Below are 27999 nucleotides of genomic sequence, written 5' to 3'. Positions count from 1 at the left end.
TGAAGATCTTTATTCTTGTGCAGGTGGTTCAACAATTAATAGATAGGATTGGTGTCATGTAAACATCAGTTGGTTACATATAACATGATCAATGAGAATGAGTTAGTTTCAGGTGATCAGGGGCTTTTTGAACATGTACAGTTAAAAAAAATGTATAAAATTAAGTGCTGCTAAGTGCCCAATGTTGAAAACTTTTATAGTTGGGGTAACCCTAAACTTTGTCCGACCTAAAACATTCTGACACTTCTGACCCTTTAGTTAAAATAATCTAAACATACCTGGACACAAGACAGGTGCAAATAATATAAAACGGTGACATTAGAAAATGGTTAACAGCTAAATATTTGTTTGTTGGGGTACAAATGGCAGCACTGACCGGATGCAGACTTGAGTACAGAAATAACTTTCGACATATCCAGTCTGTTAAAGCCACCTCAGTGCTGCTCTGAAACACTAACAGCAGTCACAGGCAATAGGACAACAATCGCTGATAATAGCTACTGATCAAGAGATTTACATGGTGTCTCTGCTTTAAGTTGTAAGGTGACTTATTGTGGAGACCCGAGGCTTTGCTGGCAGGTTAGCGTGGTAATTAGAGGCGCCTATTCTTGTGTACAAAACCTGGTCATTCAGTGCAGTACAAAACAGTGTAAATAAAAAAAAAATAAAATAAAAGGAACAGCAAATCACACATCAGCAGAGCCACCAGAACAACCTCCCCTAGTTGATATCAAGTCTTTCTGATTATTGTGTGTCGAGAAAAGGTGCTGAGATAAGAAGACAGATCAGTACACTACTGGAAATAGGAGAATATACGTTTTGAAGTGATACGGAAGAACTGGATAGGCTTCGAAGTTGCAGGCCTGGCCCTGGCAGGGAATCTGAAATCTAGTTATTTGACATGCCTTACTCCACGGACTTGGTACCATTGAAGTCGCTCTGGGAGTCGGCATCCTCCTCTGAGGCATCCTCGACCACCCTTCGGCCTCCGCCCATACGTCGAGGTGTGCTGCCAAAGGAGGGCTCATTTCCACGTCTACAATGCCACAGATGCACACAAGACACAGATGCAAACACAGACACATATCCCTGGGGTGAGAGAAGTGGTATGTGACTGAGCTGGTTGAAGATTGCTTGAAAACCACTCGGTGTTGATGAATTGCAGACTTTACAGGTTATGCTTGGGGTACAGGTTAAGCACGCTGGTTATCTTTGTAACTCATTTGACCTCTGGTTCAGGAAAATGAGTTCGGTTTATGGCAGTCAAACCAAGCACTGAGAAAAATATGGCCCCCAGTTAGAAATTGATGGAATGGAAAAGTCACTAGCTGCCCAATATTTAACTTATTCTAAGGAAATCATGGGAGCTGATGAGCCATATTTCTCTCAGCTAGGCTTAATGAAAGATGTGACAGCATTAGGAGTGTATGCGGGGCAATGAAAAGTTATGATAAGTTAATAAGAAATGGTGATGGGGTAACTCTTAGGCGCAGAGGTACCTGCTGTGTTACTCCTTGGGTTCAGGGTTGCCTCTGCAACAGAGATGGACACCGTTGTTTTGCTTGTGCTCAGCAAGGCTGCCATGCTAAATCTATTTGAATGCCTTAAATGTGTTTGCAACCCTGAAGACGACTCATGTCACTGACCTGAGAACAGTCAACACTATCTGGGTTGATTTATTCTGTGTGAATAGATGTATGATATGCATAGTTTACTCACTCGCAGACATCCTCCACATAGTGACTGTTTACCATTCTGTCCACTGTTCTTACTACAGTACCTGTGTGCTGTTGTAATGTCACAAAGGTGAATGAGACAAGAGGAAAGACAGACTCTTTAGCGCTTGGTCCTACCTGAGTTTGCTCTTGAGAGAGTTGACCTCGCGGCTCATGGCGTCATTGGCCTCGGTGGCTTCATCCAGCTCCCGCTGCAGCTTCCTGCGGGCAGCTGTAGCACGCTGAGACTCCTCCTCCGACTCCTCTAGCTGCCGCTTCAGCTGCTTCATGCGGGCATTTGCCTTTTCACCCTGGTGAGCCATTGGAGGCAACATAGCATTGTTTTCGATTGACCATCCCAGCTAACAATCCCAGTGCACTGGACACTATGTCTTGTCTGTGCACACAAGAAACATGTATGGACTTGTGCTGGTTGCATTAAGTGATCGCACCTGGTCTTTGTATTGCTCTGCTTGTTTCCTTTCATCCTCCACCTGCATCATCAGGTCCTTCAGCTTCTTGTCCTTCTGGCGTATAGTCTTTGCAGATGCCTGCTTTTCCCTGAGAGAGGACAAAAGAGTTCAGTGAGTAATACCAGTGATGTTAAACCTTCTCAGGTGAAGAATAGAAAGAGAGTTATGATAATGGAACTGAAAAGCACTCTTCTGCAGGAGCATACTGACACAAAACCATCTTATCAGACTTAATCTTTGACTTTCTCTGTGCCGACCTGCTCTCCTGCTCCAGCTGCTCCTCCAGCTGTGCCACTTTAGCCTCCAAGGCAGAGATGGAGGACTTGAACTTGGACTTGACCTGGTTCTCCATCTCTTGGAGCTTGGCCTTCAGCTCCTTGTTCTGGCGCTCCATCTGCTGCCGGGCGCTCTCGTTCTTCTGGGAGGTGCTGCGCTCCGTCTGCAGCTCGTTGTTCAGCTGATCCACCTGTGGAGGGGGAGAGGAGTGAGACGTCTGCTCTTACAGAGCTCTTTGTTGACTCAAGCAGCTGCTCCTGTCCGGTCACCTGCTGCGTGCTCTTCTTCAGCCTGTCGTTGAGGATCTCCATGTTGCTCTGTTCTTCCTCCAGCTCTTCCTCTAGCTGGGAGATCTTAGCTTCCAGACGCCGTTTCTCATCTGCCAAGGCTGACCTGCACGTGGAGTACAGCAGAAAACAAACGTCACCACCGTTTGTCAACTGCGTTCATTTCACAGACAAAGCAGCGGGGGCAAATCTCCACCCACTTTCCAGAGGAGTTGCTGGCCAGCTCATCGGACAGCTCATCTCTCTCGGCCTCCGCCTGCTTCCGTGCCCTCTCAGCTGCAGCCAGGTCCTAGTAACAGAGATGAATCCTTTATGTCAAGCCTCTGTTCTCCAGCAATGCTGCCTTGGCAAGAGTCAAATGTGTTACCTCCTGTAGCTGCATGAGCTCAGCCTCGAGACTCTTGGCCTTCTTCTCACTCTCCTTTGCAGTGGCCAACACGTCCTCTCTGGCAGCACGGGCATCTTCCAGCTCCCTCTGGAAGTCCTTCATCTGGGCCTGTTGGGACGAAGAGAAATGGAGACCGCAAAAGGAAGAGTGATGAGACCATCAGCATCAGGATGTGGTTTATCTACCAGGTATATTTACAGTTCTAAGGCTAGAGCTTTGACCTGATGTCAACATTACATGTATGAGTTTCCAGCACAGAAACGCCCCACTCATAAGTCATACAGTAAGTAACAGGTCCCAGCAGAAAGGTTTCCAACATGCACATGTACAAAATAATATCAAAAAAGCAGTAAATGGTTAAAGCAAACATGTGCATCCAAAATCAGATCCAATAAAAGTGCACCACGTTTAGACAAATACTTGTCTTGTGCTGAACCTGCTGTGCAGTTCCTCTGCCCCCTCCCTCTCACCTGGAGCTTGCGGAGCTGTTTGATGGCCTCTTCTCGTCCCTTACTGGCTGTTTCGATCTGTCCCTCCAGATCTTTTATGTCCGTCTCCAACTTCTTCTTGGCTGCTGTCGCCAGGGCCCTCTGCTTACGTTCATCCTCCAACTCTGTCTCCAGCTCACGAACCTGCAGTCAACATGCATCATTGCTCAGACTACGCATACAGCTGGTGAGACAATCTCTTACTGTGGATCAAATCACAGGGTCATGCCTCTTTACCTGCTTGACAAGCTGTCTCTTCTTCTCCTCTCCCATCTCATCTCGTCCCTGGAGGTCCCTCTCGAACTGGGCCTTCAGGGCCTGCATGTTGACCTCCAGACGCAGCTTGGCATCCTCAGCTGCCTGTAGCTCATCCTCAAGCTCCTCGAGCTGGGTCTTCATCTCTTCCACCTGGGCCTCCAGGCCTCGCTTGGACTTCTCCAGCTCGTGGACCTGCCATCAATACATTGCCAGATTAACTGCTACATTTTGGTGTAAATAGTACCAGACAATCGACCAGCCCAACCATGGACTTTGAAGTAAGTCCCCAGTCTCATGCGTGACACATTCAGTGATGTTTTGTATGAAACATTGTTCCAGCACTAACATTTTTTCCCACGTCATCCTTGGAGCTGATCAGGTCCTCCATCTCCATCCTCAGGGCCTTGTTGGCTCTCTCCAGCTCCTCTCTGGACTCTTGGGCCTCATCCAGAGCTCTCGCCAGGGACAGAGCCTTGGTCTCCTTCTCTCTGGCCTCGGCTTCAGCCCGGTCTCTCTCATCTGCATATTTACTGGAGATACTCTTCTCCTCGGCCAGCATCTGGAGACCAGAGAGGACAGAAAACCATGAGGAAAGCACTTGTTTTAGGTCACAGTAAATACAGAAATGCAAAAATTTTAATGTGTAATTAATGAGTCTTTTTTTTAAATGTTGTATATAAAGAGTGAATAGTCTGTAGTGAAAAGCGCTACACTTAAGTATTTTAATGGCTTTTATCTCTTAGTGTTACCAGTTTTCTGACTGAACAGACCTGATCAAACTTCTTCTGCTTCTTCTCCAGGTTCGACACATTCTGTCTCTGGTTGTCCAGGTCCATCAGCGTGTCCTCGAGCTCCTGCTGCAGACGGTTTTTGGTCTTCTCCAGCTTATCATATGCAGAGGCCTTCTCCTCAAACTGGGTGTTCGCTGCCTCCAAGTCTCTCTGGAGGCGTTTCTTACCTTCTTCCAGCAGCTCGATGTTTCCCATCATTTCCTCCAGCTTCTTCTTTGAATCCGATAGCTGTGGACAGAAGAAGCCTTTATTAAGACACTAATTATGAAGACAATAAATCTTTTTTCTGGGGTTTGTCCATCCTTCAGTGTCTCTGCCAACTTCTTCAGGCCTCCCGCGTGCATCTCCTAAAGTAACATCACTAAAATCTCTTGTTAATTGACCCCTAGTTTGAACTCTGACCTGGATGTTGAGGGTGGACACGTGTCGCTCCACATTCCTCTTGGCCTCCATCTCCTCTTCAAGCTGCTCCTGCAAGCTATTCTTGTCGTCTTCTGCTTGCCGCAGCTTTGTAGAGAACTGCAGTTTCTGACGCGTCTCCTCAGCCAGCAGTTCCTGTAGCAGCACACCAGGTCAAAGGTCAAAGCATCATGCAGTATACTTAATTGTCACAGAAGAGGAGTGTATTGGGATTATAACATACACTGCTTCAGCTCTAAACTTTACCTGTGAGTCTTGGAGCTGGGAGGAGAGGCTGCTAACATCTTTACTCAGTTTGATGTTCTTGCCCTCTGCTTCATTCAGTAGGTTTGTCACACTCTCCAGTTCAACCTGTTTGAAGACAGAGATGAGGTTTCAAGGACATTTCAGCACATGAGTGTAGAAGCTTTTAAAAAGGCAGACTGTTTTCAATCACAGTGTTGATTCAGTTACTGGTAGTTATTTACAGTGATCTTAGAGCAGCGCTCCCCCAGCTCGGCCTTCTGCTTCTCGCTGTCGGTGAAGCGTGACTGCAGATCTGCCACCTGACCTTCCAACTTCTTCCTCTTGTGCTCCCCGTCCTGTTTGGCCTGGGCGAGTGAGCGCACCTCCATGGTTAATTCTGACGTCTCCTTCTCCAGGGCTTGTTTAGCCTTCTCCAGGTTTGACTTCACCTGAGCAGAAGAGAGAAAATACAAGATCAATGTCCTGTGTGTTAGAAAGAAAAAAAAACTGCCCTTCAGAAACAGTATCAGCATACAAACAAGCTTAATGACACCTGATTATTTCTAACGCTGTATGAAATGATGCAGGCCTACTCGTTTGGACTGCTCCAGCTGCTCTGTGAGCTCCTCTACAGCCTGGGTATGTTTCTGTCTCATCTCCTGTATCTGGGACTCATGGGTCCGGTTCTCCTCATCAATGGCTCTCTTCAGCAGGGTTACCTCCTGCTCACGTTTGGCCCTGGATGGATGGATCATGCAGATGTTTGTCATATTTAGCCTCTGTCACACACCTTTACTGTAGACAAGCTTTCTAACACCAAAGAAAAATATTTTTGCTTCTTGGTTTGCTGCAGTGGTGGCCTTCAATATTCATTTTCTCTTTCATGAATTGCCCCATATTTGTAAATTCTTAATATATGTATCAACATTGTATGACCGACCGTAGTTCCTGTTGTGTGGCAGTGGTGTCCAAGGTGTCCTCTAGCTCGGACTTGAGAGCCTCCAGCTCCTCCCCGAGGTCCCGTTTGATTTTCTCGGCCTTGTTCCTAGCTGCCCGCTCAGAATCAAGATCCTCTTGTAGGTCGGAGATGTGTCCCTCCAGCTCTCTGATCTTCTTCAGAGCATTGTTCTTCTGAGCTGTCTCATCTTCTAACCTGAGAGGAAGAAGAGTGCATTGAGAAGGAAATTTATTAGTTTGAGAGAAACAAGAAATAACATCGAAGAAGTTAAATGTTGATGTGGTGCTTCACCTGGCCAAGGCGTTCTGTAACTCTTCCTCCTTCTTTGCGAGCTGGGCTTTGAGCTCAGCGATCTGGGCCTGCAGGTCAGCTATCTGCTCTTGCAGGTCATTCGACTCTGCTTCCAACTTACGCTTGGCTTTATCCAGTTCCTGTCGACCTTTCTCTTCCTTTTTCAAGCGGACTGGAAGTACAGCAGAGCGACATCATTTAGCATAACTGTTTTTCCAAACAACAAGTATGACTGTTTGTGATATTGGTAACATTGTGTGTTGCTGTTGCGTGACAGATGATTTACCCTCTAGTTCAGATATCATGGACTCGTGTTTGTTTTTGAGCTTGGTGAGGTTCTTTGACTTCTCCTCTTCCTCTGCCAGGTTGGTACTGAAGTCTGCAATCCTCTCCTCCATCAGTTTCCTCTCCTGCAAAATACAGAACAGGTCATTAATTTACAGAAATCTACATTCTTCTTTCGATACAGTAACTGTATTAATAAGTGACTGACAAATATAAAGGCCTGTTTGACCACATTTACCTTCAGCAGCTTATTGTTCTGGTCCTCCATCACCAGGATGTCATCCTCCAGCTTCTTGATCTTTCCTTCACAGGTGACCTTCTCCAGCTGCAGCTTTTGGCGGGCATCTTCCTCCTCCTCCAAGTGTTCTTCCAATTCCTACATGAAGAATACTTTAACTTCAGCACACAGCTGAGCGGGAGCATAAACACAGTGAAGCTCCTTATCTATAGGATGCAACAAGAAACAATAACTTATGAACAAGAGACAGATGTGTAGACCTGCATCTGCTGCTGCATCTTCTTCTTGTCCACTAACAGAGCCTGAGCACGTTCTTCCTCTTCATCCAGTCTTGCCTCCATCTCATGGAGGATCTCCTCCAACTCCTGTTTCTTAGCCGCCAGTCGAACCCTCATCTCTTCTGCCTCAGCATACAGCTCTGTCTCTGCTTGAAGCTGCTCCTGCAGTGCGTTCCTCTCCTCCAAAACCTGAAGCAGACGCACAGGAAAAAAAATTGGGGTTGGCTTCATTGTCAGTAGATTCTTGGTAGACCTTAAACAGGAGCTTGGTCTCTCTCATGGGCTGAATAACCACTGAAAATGGGAAGGGTACTTGCACACAGGTTTAAATGGCTGTGACAGTGAAAGCAGAAGGAAGAAATGTGGTTGTATATTTATTCATTTACCGATGTGTGTTTCAAGGTGATCTCCTTCAGCTCAGATTCAAATTTGACAGAGACTTCTTTGGCTTTCTGCAGCTCTTCCTCCTTCAGACTCATCTCCTCCTCTTGTCGGGTCACTTGCAGCAGAGGCTTGACCTGTGGTTTGGGAAGATGAGCAACATCAAAATTTTAAAATGTGGTTAAGGCAATGTAATGCTACGTTTCTAATTTACATGAATAATTAGCTCTAAGACAACATTAAAAATATGGGAAAAGCATCAACGTGCTTTAAATGCATTCCTATGCAGAATGATGAGCTGACCTTTGTGAAGAGCCTCCACCACTGCCAGTTTCTTAGTTTGAGGTAGGCAGCACAGTTCCTCTGGATCACTTTCATGGCTGTGAGTTGCTGTTGCCTCTTGGCAAATGCCCTTCAGAAATACAACAGTGAAACCAATATATCATATATAATGGAAAGCAACGTGTTCCTTTTTTCAAATTTATAGCAATAAAAACAGCAAAAATGTACCAAAAAGTCATGAAAGCCCCCCTCTTCTGTTAAATAAAAAGGGCCAAAATACTGTCTAAAAGACAAGATATACTAAACTTGTGAACAGGGTAACACAGACAGCGCAATTCATAAGTGGGTGAAGTATGTGAAAGGAGGCTTGTATATTCATACTTTCTGGCCAGGAAGCCTCTAGCCTGGGCCTGGAAAGCGATGATGACCACAGTAATCTTCAGATCTCTCTCCTCCTCCAGCTGGGCCAGCACTCCGGTGCGGAAGAAGATCTTACTCTGTCCGATCCTGTACAGGTTAGGGTCCAAGTCCAGATGCTTGATCTGCACAGACAGGAGATCAGTGAGAAAAAGGAGGCTCACACAGGGTATGAAAATCTCTGAAAGAACTTTGATGGAGGGGAATTTTGAACTTATGTGTTCACCATGAGGCAGCAGGCTTGTTTGCCATCCATGAAACCTTTGGGGATAGCATTAGCAGCCAGGATCTCATAACTACCAGACAGGAAAATGACAGATAGATGTTGAGAAAGGTTTACGGAAATATTCTAAACTTCATAAGCACTTCATAAGTTAATGAGTGTCCTTAGATACCACTCACCGCTGGCGGAACTCCTGGAAGACAATTCTGTTGGGAAATCCTTGTCGGCAGATTCGGATCCCCTCCAACACACCGTTACACCTCAGCTGCTCCAGGACCAGATGAGCGTCCAGCTTCCCTGCCTGAGGACAGGAGGATTTAAATTTGATTTTATGAAGGAATACATATATATTACTCATGCAAGAGATGAAAGTGCTGGATTTCTGTTATTACTTTCTAAAAATGGATCTGGATCAGTTATCCTTCTGGGTTACAGGGAGCTGGAGAGACTAATTCACCTTGGACAGATCATCAGTCTGCCACAGACAGGTAGCAGCTGGCCTTCTCTATAACAATCTGACTGGTCAAACATTTCAGATACTGACGTTTTTTCTCACTGTGTCAAATACACTGCGTCTTGAAAGGAACTTGAGAGACTTAAGAGACTCTAGTGTTAATGACATTGCACTTTTCTTTACCCTCTTCTCGTGGTTGGGGATGATACATCTGACAAAGTTGGGCTGGGTGTTGTGCAGTGTGGTCATAAGTTTGGTCAGAGACTCTTTGTAGAGCTGTCCCACCGTGCGGAACATCCCCTTCTTGGTCTTTGAGGCGCTTGGCATGGAGCTGTCTGACATTTTGGCTATTGTGTCAAGACCCACCACTCTGTCCGCTGAAATGGACAACACATCATTACATTAAGGGGAAAAATGTATTCATTTAGTATGCTAACGTGTCTCTCATGCAAATTAAAAGTTTTAAATTGGAAATTCTATTTAAAATGGTTGTAACTGATTGCCATTGATTCATCCTTCATATATAAATGTAACCCATTGTTAGAAAGCTGTGTTTGTCTCACTGTCTTTCCAAAGGTCTTGCACAAACTGGCTGGAGGAGTTGCTGAGCAGCGCTGTGACGTTGTCATTTAGAGGGTCCATGTTCTTTGTCAACCAGGCTGTGGCGTTATAGTCCACCTACAAACAAAACAACATCAATGTTTTTGAACTTACCCAAATTATAACCATATGTCCTCAACAGAGGATAATATATCATGCTGTTATCCCATTATATACAGTTCATCCCCTCACACTCACCCTCCCAGCATAATGAAATATAGAAAACTCTGTCTTGTCTTTGAGCTGTTTAGGTTTGGCAAATTTCACGTGGTTCCCTTGTGTGTTCAGGAGTTTCTCCACAAAGGAGATATCTGTGGCTTTGGGGAACCAGCACTCTTCATCCAGCAGGGCCAGGATGCCTGGAGGGTTGTTCTGCAGAGAATACACACCGATCACTAAGTTTGACCACAATTTCAATTAAGACACATCGCACTAAATCACAAAACATCTGCACTAGGCAGGAGAACGTACTTGGCTTGGCCAATGAATGAAGTGGATTTAAATGACTGTGCTTTTGTTGTCTCACTGCTACTCACTGGTCTCTCAATGAGCTCAATGCAGGGCTGCAGGTCAAGGCCAAAGTCGATGAAGTTCCACTCGATGCCCTCTCTCTGGTACTCCTCCTGTTCCAGGATGAACATGGTGTGGTTGAAGAGCTGCTGCAGCTTCTCATTGGTGTAGTTGATGCACAGCTGCTCAAAGGAATTGTCCTGCAACAACCAAAAAACAGAACTGAAGAATACATATCATGCCTGAACACTTTTGTCTGTCCTTTGTGTTTAATAAGCTACACAACATCTGATTGTTTTCTGACTTGTCAGTGATCAACATGTCCATACCTCAAAGATCTCAAAGCCGGCAATGTCAAGGATTCCCAGGAAGGAGGCTCCCTGGCGTTTGGTCTTGTCCAGGGCCTTGTTGACTCGGGACAGGATCCAGCGGAAAAGTCGCTCAAACACAGCTTTAGCCAGGGCTTCAACAGCAAAGTCAGCCTAATACACACACACAGAAAATATCTGATGAGCGATAAGAGCGAGCGAGCGGGAAGTGTTCATTAAATGCAGCATCAGTGTTATTGTTCTTATGGTTTCACACAGTGCCCTCCCTGTAGTACCTGCTCTTTGGTCTGTGCCTTCTGCACCACCTCTCTGCCCACTTTGATTCGAGGGGTGAGAATGGCACGGGTGAAGTCTGTCACATTGATGCCCTGCAGGTGACACACCTTCTGGGCCGCTAGAAACAGAAAAAATATGTTGGTGCACTTAAGTGCGTTTCTTCTGTTTTTCTTTGAGCAGATATTTTGTTTCCCTGCTGTAGATAAAATGAATTGAAATCTACGTTTCACTTTGTGAAATCGGAATAAGTTATTAACCACACGGTAACAAGTGAGAAACGCTGGTGTCTAACCCGTGTTGTCTGGCATGGTGGCCTGCTCCTGGTTCCTCTCTTTCTTGAACTCAATGTTTCCCAGCTGCATGACTGTGGAGCACACCTTCAGGATATCTGAAACATGGTGATATTACAGTTAAAGAAACAGTGGTGGCACCCTACCTAATCCCACTCCAAGCAAACTAATCCTGCCAAGATGAGTTACTGTAAGATGAGTTATCACTGATACCGAGTCTCTCCTCTTCGGTGAAGCCCATGATATTCATGGCCTCCATGGTCTCTTCATACAACTCATCGTCTTGCTGGCCAGGGATCTGAACGTGGCCAGCACTCAGGAAGCGGTAATTACTGAAGGGCTCCAGAAGAAGCTCCTCTGAAAATATAACACACAAAGTTAAACAGTCAGGCCGTGTTTTCTCAGCTTTAACCTCATTATCATGGTTTAACTTCAGAGGGATTACACGGACCTCTGTGAGTTCAGGAAAATCTCGTGGCCTTAAAAAGATTTGTAAAAGGCATGACAGTCAAACTGAAGCCATGACTGTCTCCCCTTTGTCTCTGTAAGTTTCAATTTGAGAAATGTCTGACATGACAGTGATGATGTACAACATGTGGTCAGTTAACCTGCAGTGACTGTTCTGCATGTGTAATAGTACTGAGATTATGGAAGAGAGAAAAGCAGTATATTTTAACTGACCGCGCTGTTTGTCCTTGGCACCGGCGATCATGTAGTAGAAGATATGAAAAGCTCTCTCTGTCTTTGCTTGTCTGATACAGCGAGACTTCTCCAGCAGGTCTGACAGTGTCAGCTGTTAAAGAATACATGTGCAGTACCTACTACATATGCAAAATCTACTTCTTCCTCTGTGATATCAATTATGTGAATAAGATAAAAAAAAACATGCATAAATAAGAATAATAATCTACAGGTGCCACACAGACAGGATACAAGTCTCAATATTGGCTCCAACAATGTAGCCGGTCACATCAAAGTTGATTCGGATGAATTTCCCCTGAGAGAGAGATAAGCAAAGATGTTCCAGGATGTATTGGTGTGACTAACAAAACATGCACAAAATCTAAATTGTAAAAAAGTTGTCTGGTAAAATAGCAAACTCACAAATCGGGAGGAGTTGTCATTTTTGATGGTCTTGGCGTTTCCAAAGGCCTCCAGGATGGGATTGGCCTGCAGGAGCTGCTTCTCCAGCTCCCCCTAGTGATATACAGAAACATCACTATTACACATTGGTCGGTTGTGGAAGGTAGATGGAGTAGATGATGATTGGTGTGGATGAAGTGGTTCAAGGTGGGTATGGGCTGGGGAAGGTTTCAGAATATTACCACTGGCAGGTGAGCGACAAGATGAAGGATTTGATATGACTGGATATAAATAAATATCCTGATTTTCTTCAGTACGTTACGTAACACATACCATGGCCTACAGACTTCAGCTGTTCTGAGAGAAACTGTTAAAATGAGGAGAAGCTGCTGTTGATGATGTGGAAACAGAGAAGGAGAGGGAAGAGTGAGGTGCACTCAATGCATTCAATGTGTCGGCGAGTTAAAATGATTCTGATGAACAAACGGCTGCGATCTGCTTCCAGTGTGACTCGCTGCAGAGCCTGCAGAGCGGTGGGTGGAGCTGGGTGATGGTCTGTAAATGAGGCAGACACCCCGTCCTTCTGCATCGAGCTAATCCACCTGATCAAAGGGGCCTGTGTCAGCCTAGCATCAAGGTCTGCAGACCTCTACCTTAAACACTCCCTTCAGCTACGGTGTACACAAGCTAAAGCCATGCAGAGGAGAAGGGCACAAACTGAGTTAATAATGCAAGAACACAATGATGATGATGGACATGTTCACACATTTGCTAACTAGTCTGTGTTCACTGAAATTGATTCTTACTCAGAATGTAAAGATAAATAAAAAACAAACAAAGCAGTGATTTCATAAGAAGTCTATTAGTGTCATCAAAAGTTCATCTGTTTTAAACGTTTAAGGAAAAACAGGAAAGATACAGACCAGCTGAAGAGGTGCAGTTCAGAGTTGGCAGAGCAGAGAGGAGGGTCCTGCTAATTTAAGTTGCTGGGGGGGAAAGAAAGGAGAGAAAAGAACAAGAGAAATAGAGCACAGCAAAATGGCATGACAGCTGATGGAAAGGCTTGTTCTTAAGAGACTGGTTAAATAAAACGCTCAAGCAGATAGCTAAGGAGTGAGGAGAGAAAGTGAGAACAGAGAAAAGAGATCGACTTGGTGCTATTTCTGTTTAGGTGAGGTCCACCGGAGCCTTGAGGACAGCCTGCTGGAGGCTGCCTCCTCTGGGGCAAAGGCCCTGAGGGTGACCTTTGTTTTGACCCGCAAATGAGTCCTTCCTATACAACAATGCCGGAACAACACCAAAAACCATCAACATCTCATCAGGAGCCGGGACACCATCTTACTCAGGCATGATCCTGTCTGCAATGCTGTTCAAAAAGAGCTTGATCGACTGAGCTCATTTTATCCAAGCCATGGGGTTGAAGAGTCAATACTGTCTCATGACATAGATGTTTTTCAACATCCAGTTAACACTACAGGACAGCCAATGCTGTACTTCAGGGCAAATGGCAGGTGGGAGGATGAGGAGGTTGGGAGGGAAGGGGGAGGGGTCGTTGTGTTTGACAGATAAAAACAGGAGATGGGCATGCTCACACTGTGCTCATTGATCTGTGAGAGACCCTTTCACTGCCAGGGAGGCTCCTGTCTCATCTCCAGTGGCAGTGAGAGGGTGTTCATAAGAAGATGGTTGACACAAACTCAACATGGTAAACCAGGTCAGGAGTATGCAGCACTAGACGTCCATCACTGAACACTTGAGTGACTGGGGTCAGTACTATGATGATAATCATGCAGCCTAGGTCAGCTCTTGTTGATTAAGATACAGAAATGGCGAATGTTAGGGTAAACGCCTTCTAACGCAAGAACAGGAAGATCTGGGATCTTGACCCTTGGTGTAAGAAAAAACAAACAGAAAAGAGACTTTTCTGGGTAACTCAGTGACACTATCTTCATGCACTTTTCTAACCTACGGAAGGAACACACACAAACACTACACACAAAAACACACTCCAGGCATTCCCCTTTACTCACGTAGGCAAACTGTGATCCTGATTGTTGCTATTTGGAGGAAATGGCGATATACAGGATTAAACCGGGCAGTTTGCCACACAAGTTGAAGTGTGAGGGAACTGGCTGGCAGATCCGAACCTTTTAATACAGCATGGTGTCTTCACACAGATACTTACAGTGCTGCTGTCCTTCTTGCCTTTATGTGAGGAGGCCACCATAGCCAGATACTGGATGACCTTCTTGGTGTTCTCTGTCTTCCCAGCACCGGACTCTCCACTGGAGAGGAAAAGTGAGAAGGGGATTAAAAGGAGCAGAAGAGAGATAGTGAAAGGGAATGAGAGAGAACATGAAGGTAAGCAGCACTGACGGGTGCTCTATTCACAGTTCAATAACTCAGTTTAATTGAATGGAAATCATGTGCAGCAGAGATAAGAGCACCAACGTCTGGCACAAAGCACAATGTTATTGTTCAGTCTGCTCACTACACACCGATCCCTGTATGCCCATGTCCTTTTTACCAACTATCATGTTCATAATTGTAAACACAAACCCCTTTGACCCGTTTTAGAGCATTAATGCTGTTACTGGAAACAAGGGGAGACATCAGACCTGGCTGTAGTGTAGTGTGGTATCATGGGAGTTGTTGTTGCCACTATTGCAGAAGAAACTGATGTGACTCAGGCTGCAATGCTTATGGACGAGCTAGCGTATTGAAGTTTTATTCACGTTTTGTTTAGCCATGTTTATTGACTTCCTCACTCTCTGACGCATAATCTGGTTTCCTGTGTTTGCCCAAATTTATAGCAAGTACAGGGGGTAAAGGTGATATGATGCCATTGACAGGCACACCACTGCCTTGAATGAAATTATACATTTCTTTGGGTTTGAACATTGCTGGAAACATTTGCGATAATGCATGAACACAGCTCAAGAAATTATAGAACATAGGCACAGTTTTTAGACATTTTAATGTGAAAATGTTAGATACCCATGAAGGAGATTCTTCTTGGCTTTCCTCCCTTTAATTGATAGTAGACAGTGTGAGATAGACAGGAAACACGGGGAGAGAGAAGGGTGTATGCAACAATAGTGGTATGCAGCTTAACTGGGTTTTCCCCTGTTTCCAGCCCTTATTCTAAGCTAACAGGCGGCTGGCTGATGCTTTATATTTACAGTATAGACACAAATATGGTATTAACTCTCTGCAAGAAAGTGAATAAGTATATCTCACAAAAATCAGATGTTGATTTATTCCTTATTCCTTGGCTGTCTGTAAGCAGCACAGAACTAATGGCCTGATACTTCACAGCAACAAAATCAGTGTGTATATAGTGGGAAAAAAGAGTTATTAGGACTTGAATGATAGATGCCGCTAAACTAGTCAGAAACCTCAAAGTAAAAATGAAGTTATCTGTCAAAAGAAAATTATAACTCAAATTGTTCAAACAGAAGCAGGAACACATTCTTTCCAAAAAATGAACTTGGACACTTAGAAAGACAGAAGTGAATGATGCCAGAACCACCAGCCAGCAGTCTGACACACAGACACATCCTCAGACATGGGTCCATAAAAGGCACGGGACGCTTCCTGCGTGGGGGCTCGGCAGGTCTGAGAGGAATGACTGTCCTGCTCAGGTTCAGTAAGGACATACGACATCTGAAATCCACTGGTTTAACAGGGTCAGAAACAGCTGCGAATATGCACTCGTAAGCAATATCCTGCCACTTTATGGAAACTGTCCAGTCCAGTCTTTCACACACACACACACACACACACACACACACACACACACACACACACACACACACACACACACACACACACACACACACACACACAGAATGAATATTAGACAAAGGAAACTGGTGACCTTGCTGAGATGAAATGTCATCATCTCAAGAATGGATTAAGCTGGCTCCCAGCTATTTCCCATGTCACATTCTTGCTACTTTGTAGAGGAATCTGAGGAATATAATCATGGGTGAAATCACCAGAATACACTCAGTGACCAAGAATACCCATGTAAACATTAATGCTATCCAGGAGAAGAGGTCTGCAATGTGTGCTAAGTTTTTGTGTTGTCATGGTGTTAGAGAGGTGCCATGATTAGCCAAGGAATGTCTTTATGCCTGCATGAGCATCAATGCATAATACAAGGAGGTGGGGAAATTACTTTTTAATCTGTGTGTTGCATGATATGCAGAGGAGTGAAAACAGTTTCAAAAAGAAATCAGACTTATGCAGCAAGAGTCTCAGAAATCTTACCAGATCATTTCATCTGTAGGAGGAAATTGCTAAAAAAAAGTGCTTATTATAATGTAGTAAATACTTCTGGTTGTTTTTGGAGTGTGCGGGCCAATCTGTACCCTCATTCTATATGTCCTGTGTTTGGCAATTATCTTTTCTTGTTTGCAAGTGGAGTAGATAATTTCTTAACATCAGACATCATCAAGAAACCAGTCATCAAGAGATGTTGTTTCCAGATGGAGGTATTGGTATTCTGTTTCTGTTTGTTTTTTCTTTATTATGAAGGTTGCTCTTTATACTGCAAATGTTGCTGGTGTAGGGATGCCAGAAATCCCACAACAGCTTTGTCGCCAGCTCGGCCATCATGCATTTCTGATGGTCTGTGCTTTTGTCAGTACAGAAGAATGCGATTCTTACAAGCGAAATTAAAACAGGAAATCCCTAAAATTAGAGTTACAGAAGTCTCCGGACAACATAATAACAAATACTTCTAAATGTCTACTGAACTTAATGCCATAAAGATGCAAGGCCTGGTGGACTGTTGTAAAAACAATGCTGCCAACGAACATATAGTACAGTGCAATTAAACACGTGTACATGCACATGCAGGAGGAAAACGTCATACATGACATTCCATGTATCGCAGCAGAGACATTTCTGCCATATATGGCTCCAGACTGAGACCAGCTGTAGCTCAAAGTGACATTTTAACGTGAATGCTTGAAATAATCCTTCTGTTTTTCCATTACTTTTCAGCGTACAGACAGGGATGAATACTAACAAACTTTTCCAAAGCTTCCCTCTGATAAAGAAAGCTTGATAGTTGAGGAAATGGTCTGATGTGATTAAAGAGTTTGCAGCATTGTGGCACCAGTGCTGTAAATTTAGAGTAGAAAGAGCATTGAAGGGGAAGAGCCCTTCCTTCCATATCCTTTACTGGGACCACTGGATGTTGAGCAGCAAAGGTGCCACTGTTAACTTAAAACTAATCAAAGAAATAACACGATCTGTATGTGAAAATGTACCAGCTCCTTGATACTAGTCAGCCAACCTAAATGACTATAGTGGACTGAAAGAAGAAAACATGTCACTGTACAGTTGTAGATCCATTTAGGGATACTTACTGTTGAACCTTTGCCATTCATATTTGGTCTGTCTCAACTAGTTTGATTTAGAGCATAAAAGTCCTCCTGTCATGTGGTGCATTTTCAGTGGAGGTGGACAGAGATAAATATAGAGCACAGTATGGGAGTGGAAAATTAGTCTCTAGAGAGAAACCTGAGTCGTAGTAGTTGCTAAAAAATTAGGCAATGCAGAAAATTTGAAATGAATCATGGCCTGGGAACACATTCATACAACATGTAAAGCCTATAAAGTCACTAAAACAGGACAAGAAAAATAAACTGATGGGTTAATCAACTTTGTTTTCTCTGCATTAAACTGGATTAACTCATCCCATTCAAACAATCAGGCTCTTACTGCCAGACTAAAAGAGGCCATTTGTCCCTGGATGTCTGATGCCCCAGTTCCCAATAATTAGTTTTGAAGAAAAAACCCAAAAGAAACAAACAAAAACAGAGGCCAAACATTTGGAGGGCTAATCTGGTTCTCCCATCAGGATGCAGGGCATACTTCCTGACCGAGGGTCTGTGAGGAGAGCGGCGCCACAGCCCACTGGGAGCGAATGCATTAACACTCGTGTCCAGTTTAGCTCCTCCTGAACACATCACACAACTCACTGCAACATAATGTAACAAACCAAAACATTCTGGACACAGCCAGCAACCGCCAGTGAAAAAAAATCACTGCTGTATTATGAATGATTTCTGGCTGGTTGAGGCTGAGTGCTGAGGGACCAGAGAGGTATGTCATTTGTTTAACTCTGTATTTACACAAGCATTATGTAACTGTTCTTCCACACATACACACATGCAAACCTCCCTCTAGTATTAATGTGATGTCCAGGAAAAAGGTTAAGGAAAGTCAACAGAATTTTACTTACGTGCAGAGAATGGACTGGTCCTCACGATCTGTCAGAGCAAAGAAAGTTTGACTGTTAGACACATTTTACAACAACTCATTCACAAATACACAGTATGTCAGTGTCCGGATCACTTATAAAGGCATAAAAATGATGTGGTAAACCAAAGGAATCTGCAATGACCAAATTACAAAGATGCATTACAAGGATTATGCTGTGCAGCCATGCACAATAGCTCAGTACATTACTGTACATACCACATGTGAAACCACAAGCCTCTCCAGGAATAAAGATCAATGTAGTGTTAAATGTAGCACACCAGCTCGAACTCAGTTCAAGGCTTAGAGGTTTGTGAAGGTTCCCTCGTGTCTGAAGATACATGTAAGTCCCACAAGTACTTTGATTTTTAACCATGAAAATCAATTCTGAATGTGCTGAGCAATGAGTCATTATACCGTCTCCTGGGAGAAAACACTGAGTCCATGTAAGGCTACTTTGGAAATTTACCCTTCAATACAAACCACCCCTGGGGGAACACTGCTGAAAGAGAGATAACTTTGTAGTTGATCCTTGACATGAAACTTCTCAGTAAATGCCAGTTTGAAGTGGTACTGCAAAAATGATCCTATGTGCGGACTGTGAAGGCGATCCTTTAAGTGCAGCGTCATCATTTTCATACTGTGATTTATCATTGTGTGTGCGCATACGTCTCTGTGTTAGTGTGCACACACACACACACACACACACACACACACACACACACACACACACACACACACACACACACACACAGTTAGAGTGCGCAGCCTGTCCTGAACTATAAACTAGCATGAATGCTGTTTCTCGGACTTTGGCTGCTGTTTCATTGCTTCCATTCCTTACATTCGTACACAACATGCGGTCTGTCCTCTCTCTGCACTTCCTAATTAAGGCAGATGGAGAGAGAGAGAGAGTGGCCAAGTCTTAAAAACATCCAAGAACAACACTCAGAGAGCAAATACAGGTTTTTTGTCACTGCTAAATTTAAAGAATATTTTCATGACACTGACTCAGTAAAGCAAGACCCAAAATCTGACAACATGTGAGTGTCAATGTCTTTGCACCTGCCTGTCATGTGTGTAAATACACACATGCAGCAGAGAAAACAATGCATCAGTCATCTGCTGAAGGGGACAGCAATCTCCCCGCGGGAATTTCCTATTTTTCTCTCGTGGACATCAAAGACTGAAGCACAGTTTCGGAGGAATGGGCTCTCAGCCAAGACTACGAGAAGACTGTTTGAAAGCTTAGGAGCGTTATCTGGATTTGCTGTAGTTATGCACCACTTCCACCCTAACATGTGAACTGTTCATATCACAGCACTGAGTGTATAACATCCCATGTCTTTCGTCATTACCTCATGGGAAAGCCCACCAATGCGTCAACAACAACAACTCTCTGCCAGCCACAATGTTACGCAATAAAGGCTCAAATGGGGTTCATAGATGTATAGTTTCAGTCTCACCCTTTTCATATTTGAGGACTCCTGAAAGCACTTATACTACATAAAGACTGTAGGACTGTCCTGAAGCGTCACAGTTCTTCGATATAATTTATTCTCTGAAAGATCATACACCATGAGACAAGAAAATCCAAACCTGCAGGTAATCTCTTCTTCAAAATCTTGCAAATTAGGGACAGTAGCTACCCACATCTGGGCCCTCACAGAAATCTGAACCCATATCAGACAATCCCTGCAGACTGTGCCAATGTCTGGATTAAAAATACCAGGTGACTCATCTTTGAGTCTTTGTCTTTCTTACCTAAGGGGTAACTGGAGTAAAATCTCTGGCACGTCCTAAAAGTCATTTTAAAGATTCACTTGATCTGAAGTGTTTATGACCTCCTTTTTATAGTTTGCCTTTATCTTTCCTTTTGCATGCATTACCTGACAATGCTGTTGTTACTTTTGCTCCTCACTGTTGTAAAAAGCACTGAAAAAAACTGAATGGGACTGAATACATCATGAGGCTAAGCAAACATCTGATTTGTTTAGTCTTGAATAAATGCAGCAAATCAAGACACACTCTTTTACATGTGCACCTAGCGCCCTCGCATAAACTGAAAATAGTCTCCAAGTTGCGGCTGTATGGGTTCTTCTGCAGGGCTGAGCTGACGGACTGAAATCCAAACACCAAGACAAACACCTATCAATCCACCCCCTTCTTGTTTACTTGTGACAACTTGTTTACACAACATAGCTGTAGGAGTAAATACAATAATTTCCTGTGTACCAGCCTGATGGAACGTTAAGCTCTCCACTGTACACATATCAGTGTCAGTTGCATTCTTGAAGTCTGAGGCAGCATGAAGCATTGAAACAGATTTCGGATATTCATCATGACAAGGCCAAAAGCATTCAGCAAATTGAACACAATCTTAACATTCACACATTACAGTATATACATCCATGGATTAGAACTGGATATTGTTGCAGCTGCATTTCTTAAGCTTCTTCTTTCCACATGAATAAGAGCTTCCAGATTTTTGTTATCATTTCAGCACCACTCGAAGCTCTGATGTTAGCTCTGAGCACACTTGTATTATTTAGTCAGTGTGCATGTGTGTGTGTGTGTGTGTGTGTGTGTGTGTGTATGTGTGTGTGTGTCATAGCTAAAATGCTTAAATTGAAGATGGCCAAGAAGTGACAACATCAGTACAACAGGTAGCAGCAATATATTCCAGTGACTCAGATCAATGATCAGTTTGGAGTGCATAATAATAATTTACATGACGGTGAAATGCTCGTGGCAAACTGAGCTGTCTGTGGCCTTGTTCAGACTGCCTGATTATATCCAGATTGATTTGAGAAAGTCTGGACATCAGATTGGATTCTACAGGTGTGTCTCAGTCTGGATGCTCTGGCCACTCAAATCAGATTACAAAATGTCTTTTGCATCACTCGCAACACGACACACACAATGTCAAATCCAGAGGGAGACAGAAGTGCATCAGAGCAGCTGAGCAGCATACACGCTGCTCCAAGCAGAGCCGTCTGGAACGAAGGAGGAGTTCTGCACCTCAACTTGACACCACGATTGTTTGGAAAGTGAAACGATGGATCTGCATTTCTCATGCTTCTGTGTTGGAAAGCCATGTCGCCAGCCTATAGAGTTACTGATGCCGATGTTGTCACCACAGCAATCCACAAAAATAGGCTGATGATGTGTGGACACACAAATCCAACCTGATAATTTGCAAATAAAGAGTGCAGACTGTCTTAAAGATCTGATATGAGAAACAAATCTAACAAACAATCTAAGCCAGGCATGTCCAAACTATTCCACAAAGGGCTGAGTGGCTGAAGGTTTTCTTTCCAACCAAGCAGCAGCACACCAGGCTTGACTCATTTCATCAGCTGATCTCAGTCTTCAGACAGCTGATTGGTCACACTGCATCCTCTCGATTGGTTGGAGGAAAAACCTGCAGCCACACGGCTCTTTGTGGAATAGTTTGGACATGCCTGATCTAAGCCTATAAGATGAACTGCACTGCTGTGTTATATTGAAGACAAGTTTATGCTTGTTTCTTTGGTCAGATCCTCCACGTCATCCAAACTGACATGAAAGAGTGAGCAGGTATATCAGATTCAGTGCTCATGAACATTTCTACTAGTGTGTCCATTTGATGAGAGAGGCAGCAGGAGGCTGACTGTGGGCTCTGTGGAAATATCTGCATGTGATTACATACGCTTTCATGGATGGACAGACGGCTTAAGTAAAGATAACCTGCAAAACGGCAAGCTGACATCCGATTCGTGTCAGTTTTGGCAGCTCCTTTCGCTGCCACAGGGCTTGGTTGCTATGGTTTCGTAAGATTGGATAATTCCACTTTAACTCCCCAAACAATTACTTCCTAACTGTACCGTAATTCCTGTCCAAACATCCTGCTTCATTGTGAATCTCATCAAACCAAAGTAAAGTAAAATCTCAAACCCATTTAATAAGACCTTTAAACTCTCATGTCTCGCACAAGAAAGTATCTTTGGTATTTATACTGACCACAAGGGAAGAAATACACTTAGGAAGTTTGAATGAGGAAGGGGAGGCTGCTGGAACAGGAAATGTTTGACTGCCCTCCACCCATCTCTCAATCCAGATGTCAACTCCTCTGAGAGAGTATCCTCACGTCAACATGAAGTCCAGTGGGCACGACCCCCTGGAGGCACAAGGAACAGATTCTCTGGGAAACCAGCTGCTCTAAAGCCGTACCACTGCAGGGCTATCCAAGAGCCATTTACTGTAAGCACGACTCTGCCAATGCCACTATCGTCACCTCTACAAGACACTGACTCTCAAATCGGCCATAAAACGCTCCTTTGTGCTCGTTTCTTTCATACTCCGTGACCGGCTTACTTTGTACTGGCAGACAGGTGGAGCTGCAAGGCTGACTGTGGACTGTACGTAGTGATGAACACAGTTCTGCTTTTCAAGCTATCGAGCCTGACAGCGCAGGCCGGTTTGGGGTTTTTATTAACCACTTTGTCAGCGTGACAGAGCTAAATGCTCTCAGCTGTCATCACTCAGGCAGAAGTGAGACTTTTCACAGCTGATACCACAGCTCGCCTACACCGAGCTCTTAAAGCAAACACCACGATTTGACAGACATCACATGAAAACACAGGAGGCTCACATTTGTGTCTGAACTGTCAATGAGTTATTTGACTTAATCAGTTGCACTTATGGGATGTTGCAGCCTATTACAAGATGTACTGGGTAGGGGGCAACTCTGCACAGGCTCCCAGCCCATAGCTAATAGAGCCAGAAACACACAAACTAGAACATTTTATTTATTTCAGTTAATTTATTTGATTTCATTTGATGTGATTTGCATTACAACACAAACACCTGGATAACAATAAAAGTCCACAAAGAAAGGACCACAAATGAAACTGCTGCTCCATCAGAGGAGAACATGTGAGGTAGATATCACAAAGTGATGGGAGAGGTGGAAACATCGTACCTTGCATCATGTTCCTGTAGGCGTTATCAGCGATGGAGTAGATATGAGGGGGGACTTCATGTCGTTTCTTCCCTTTGTACATGTCAATGATCTTCTCTGAGTAAATGGGAAGCATTTTATAGGGATTCACCACCACGCAGAACAGGCCGGAGTACGTCTGAGAGGAAAGACCATGAGGAAGAGGAGTATGTGAGTACTGCTAACACACGTGTGTGTTCTTGTATTTCTATGACTGGGAGGACTTGACAAAAGAAAACACAAATATTAAAATACTGTAAAAATCCAGCAATATGAGGACAAATGTCAGCGCACCCATTTTTTTAAAAGACATATTTGGGGTCACTATTTGCAGAAACGTCCTATATTAGAATTAAGACAAGAAGATTAGGTTCAAATTAGCATTAGGGGCTAGGGAATCAATAAAGTCAACAGAAAATCCTCACAAATGTATAAATACAAACATCTGTGTTTCATTACACGTCGTCATGGTGGGTGTGAGCAAATGACTGCAGGCGCACTTAGATGTTTTTACTGTATACTTACATAAATAAGGCCAGAGAAGTACCTCTCGCGGATATTGTGCAACACGGAGGCTTCGTTCAGGCAGGTGAGCTCGGCCATGTCCTCCACCTTGCTGAACTTTGGCGGGTTCATCTTCTGGACGTCATCCTTGTTAACTGTCACCTTCTTGGCATTGTCAGCCAGCTCCACCAGCACCTCGTCGCCGTGCTCCTCCTTGATGCTGGCCGCCTCAAAGCCATGCCTCTCCGATGGCACCCACACCAGCTTCTTGGCCGCCCAGTCGGCCTGAGCCATGGGGCTGTTCAGGAAGTCTTTGTCTACAAAGAGGAACTTCTCGTCCTCGGTTGGGGCTTTCTTGGACATCTTGGGTTGAGGTGGAGGGCCAACTCTTGGAGGGAACAAAATGAATAGGATGTTGGAAAAGAGTGAACGATAATGGAAGCAAAGACGGAAGGGAGGTGAAAAGTAAGGAAGGAACTAATGTAGGAAAAAATGGACTCAAGAGGGAACAAAGCACAGCGGAAAGGCAGGAAATATGTGAAAATGAGAGGGCAAGAAATAAGATTTCAACAGCATGTTTTTTATAGGACATGATATTGCATTGATGTATTAATATTAATTATGCTTTGACTATACATTTCACAAATGAAACTTTATATGACATGTCATAGATAAACAAACACCCTGCTGCTAGTATCCTGTTTTTATTTTTGGAGAAAAGACAACAGTTTGTGCACAACTACACACTGCAGTAAATGATGAGTCTCTTGGTATGGAAGACATGCTACTAAAGTTGCCTCCTGCCTGTGATTGTAACTCAAAGAGCTAACATGTTTCATCCATCAGGGACTTCCAGAGTGCAGTCATTCTCACAGACCTCCACCCCCTCTTGACCCTACACTTTCACAGACGCCACAAGGGACACGCACAAACAATTCCCCTCCCTGATTTAGACAGAAAGATTGAGGCTGGGAAATTGATTTGAATTAACTCACGAATATAATAAAGACCAGTGCATTTTCTCAACAGCTTTGAATTATCCCCAAACCACTAATGCTCACTGGCATTCAATCATACTGAACCTTTAAGTCAGTGCTTAATTGACAACATCCATTTTTTTCCATGTCTTTCCTCCTCCATCTCTCTCTCTCTGTGCCTCTCTGTGAGGAGGCTACAGTCTCGTGCTGTGATGACCATATATGGGCCCCTTCTCTGGAGCAGGACTCTTTTCTGCGGACCTAAACAGCAAGGCAAGTGAACTCCCAAACAAAGCCCATATAGGGAATAGTATGTCTCTTGCTGGCCTCGTCGTTTACTCCAAAATGATAACAGTGAGGCAGAGCGCCTGAGGGGGGCTTGGGGCTTTAACAATTATACTTCATATGAGCCCCTAGCGGCATTCATTTTTAAATGCAACATGCAGTGGCTAAATTCTGAACAAGTGTCTACGACTCAGCATGTCTGGGAGTAGTCCCTGCAATGGGAGGTACTGGAAAATGCACAACAGTATTCAGTGCAGGAGTTGTACCTGAACCTAACTGTATACTGTAAATCAGACATATGGCTTTGTAGCAAATATTTCAAATATATCACCACTTTCTGCATTATATGTCTGCCACCAAGCAAAATGGTGCAGTGAGTCTAACATTACACCGGAGAAAAACTTAGTGGTTCCTGGATTACAGACAACTGCTGTTACTTCAACCCCCCCGCCCCCAAATCCCTCTGTACACTGAGACTGGCACACACTTTAAATGAGTGGGAACTGTGTAAAACTGTGCCACTGAGCCTATAAATGTACCCCAGGGACCCGCAAATCCAAGCCACCCAGAAACTACTGAAAGATCTTTAATAAATATGAAGTGTAGATGGAGACAGACACTTTCTCTTTGTGATAACTGCAGAGCTGCGGATAAGTCCGGTGAGTCGAGCATAGTTCTAAGGAAACAAGGAAGGGCGCAGCTGTCGCTTTGATGAACGTCTATTTCTGCAGATAAAAGAAAATTTTCCTGACAGCCCCTCGTGCTAAAGCAACCAATCAAAGTTCTTGTCTTCAGCCTCTTTAACTTTCCTCAGCAGTGTGGCTTCATACCTTTGTAAAGCCTTCCGTCTCTGTCTCTCTCTGTTGTGTCAACACAGCTTTGCACTCAGCCTGTGTATCTTGAAGACAGCTGTCTGCAGTGGGGTTGACAGGATAACAGGTTGACACAGACTGACTGGAAATTTAAAGGATGACAAGGGATCACAGCCACCACAAGGCTCTGTGTGTCACCACATGCATTGTTTGCCATGAGACTACACTACCCATCCAGAGTTATAATTAATGTGCTCACAGTCATACCATAAATTACTGAAAATAATATTAATTTCAACTCATAATAACACAGGAACGCCCTACGCAGCACACAAACTGACTGCCTCGCTTAGATCAGTGCAAACCATCAACTCAAAGCGGTATCGCATGTCTGCTAAGATGATCAAATCCCTCACTATCATTAGATGTCGGCCAGCATCTTTGAACATATCACTCCATGGCTGAGGCTGAAAAGAAAAAAATAATGCAAATCTATGATGTGTCAAATAACAATCAAATCATTTGAGAGCATCTATTCAAAATAATAATAAACTAGTGGAAATGTCACCCAGGAGACCTTGTGACCTTTCTATTTGTGGGTTAAAGAGGTTGACCTGCAGAGCCTGTGAATGATTTTACTCATTTCCTCTCTTGGCTGCCTCACAAACATTCTTCCTGTTATCATCATGTTCATAAACCATGGCGCATTAGGATTTCCATGCCTTTGTACAATGATAAGGATTACAGCATGAAAATAATTCAATCATAGAGACTAAAATAGACGAATGACGACACAGAGAAAAGGTCCCACTTTGACTGTAGAACCTTACAGGGAAATACAAATATGACAACCAAATAAACTCTCAACAGAAAACTTCCTTCTGTTTCAGCGATGCCTCGATGTTAAAGGCATTCACAGTCAGTGCAATGAAGTTAAGTGAAAGCAATGCTGGTGTTCCTTTGGACTAATGAACATTTCATACAAATGAATGTGGATATTACTGAACTAGTCGTTCGTATCCATAACTGTGCAGACCACAAAGAATAAAATGAAGCAAATCTATCAAGAGAGATTAAGTAAAGTCCTTCAAAGCCATTACTGATACTCGTTTGATTGGTGACATGTGAAAACTGTCCGGACTCAGTTCTCATTATAGTCTGCATCTTCAGTCACAACAGTCTGACAGATGAAGCTTAATACAACCATATTTGGAAAACAGGAAACTCTATGGTTAGAGTCAAGCCTGTCTTCACTGAGATATTCAGACCTAACCTCCTCTTACTTCCTTGCTATAAACTGCAGTGTGGTGCAGTGAACGCACCATCATTTTTACAGTCCTAGCAGTTCACTGTCTCCTCCACTTGATAAATACAATTCTGTAGAAATGACAAATACTAATAAACTCACTAATAAAGCACCTGTCTGGGACCCAAATGTTCTCATTTTATTCAACGAGTAATTAGAATAACTGATGCTAGAGTCAAGCAAAGACACACTATCAAACATGTCAGCTAATAAGCTAAAGCTAATCATTATTAAAACAATGTCTTTAACCGGTAATTAATATTCAACTTTTTCCAGCATCATATTCCACGTGTTATCATCTTACACATACAGACAAAAGAATGAAATCCTCTTCTTCAAACGCAAAGTTAGCAGAAGTGTGAGAGGGACGTCAAGTGCACTGCAGCATCTCCGCTCTTAAAATCACACTCTGCAGTCAGCGGTATACTCACATAGTATGAAGAAATTTGCCTTCAGGGGAGCTTTGGATTTGGAAAGTTAGGGTTTGGAGCGGCCGGCGTTGACGAGGTACTCCAAAAACGAACAGTCCAAATGACCCCCGACCGATTGAGGGCTTTACCATTTAAACTGCGCACGGCTGCGCGAGGGTGGAGCCGCGCGAGCTGGCCCTCCTCCTCCAGCATCGTCTCGCGGCAGGCAGCA

At 43.8% G+C, this 27999-nt stretch overlaps 1 protein-coding gene across 4 annotated transcripts; it reads right to left on the bottom strand.

The window, feature by feature from the left end:
- Position 1: 1 nt before the first annotated feature.
- On the bottom strand, positions 2-27864 carry myh11a (myosin, heavy chain 11a, smooth muscle). Of its 4 annotated transcripts, XM_070991602.1 has the most exons (43): positions 27789-27864; positions 23999-24363; positions 23456-23612; positions 18476-18503; positions 14402-14501; positions 14247-14273; positions 12238-12330; positions 12067-12130; positions 11815-11913; positions 11347-11490; positions 11136-11231; positions 10843-10961; positions 10568-10720; positions 10265-10438; positions 9927-10100; positions 9692-9806; positions 9312-9505; positions 8854-8975; positions 8678-8747; positions 8416-8576; positions 8056-8164; positions 7758-7889; positions 7354-7560; positions 7094-7231; positions 6857-6980; positions 6571-6742; positions 6262-6474; positions 5915-6059; positions 5564-5770; positions 5343-5447; positions 5079-5231; positions 4656-4904; positions 4232-4444; positions 3865-4077; positions 3610-3771; positions 3119-3247; positions 2952-3040; positions 2734-2857; positions 2446-2654; positions 2168-2276; positions 1854-2026; positions 1500-1532; positions 2-1036 (listed from the first exon to the last, which is right to left on the bottom strand). In XM_070991602.1, the coding sequence occupies exons 2-42, from the start codon at positions 24338-24340 to the stop codon at positions 1508-1510; spliced, it is 5832 nt and encodes a 1943-aa protein (XP_070847703.1). In that variant the 5' UTR covers positions 24341-24363; positions 27789-27864; the 3' UTR covers positions 2-1036; positions 1500-1507. The 4 variants fall into 4 exon arrangements, with proteins under 4 accessions (XP_070847703.1, XP_070847685.1, XP_070847694.1 ...); XM_070991584.1 differs by lacking the exon at positions 1500-1532; XM_070991593.1 differs by lacking the exons at positions 1500-1532; positions 14247-14273.
- Between the last annotated feature and the right edge of the window lie 135 nt (positions 27865-27999).

Source organism: Chaetodon trifascialis, chromosome 2 (assembly GCF_039877785.1).
Source record: "Chaetodon trifascialis isolate fChaTrf1 chromosome 2, fChaTrf1.hap1, whole genome shotgun sequence".
In the NCBI taxonomy this organism is placed as follows: Eukaryota; Metazoa; Chordata; class Actinopteri; order Chaetodontiformes; family Chaetodontidae; genus Chaetodon; species Chaetodon trifascialis.
Note: the sequence above shows the minus strand (reverse complement) of the source record. Positions and strands in the feature narration are given on the sequence as shown.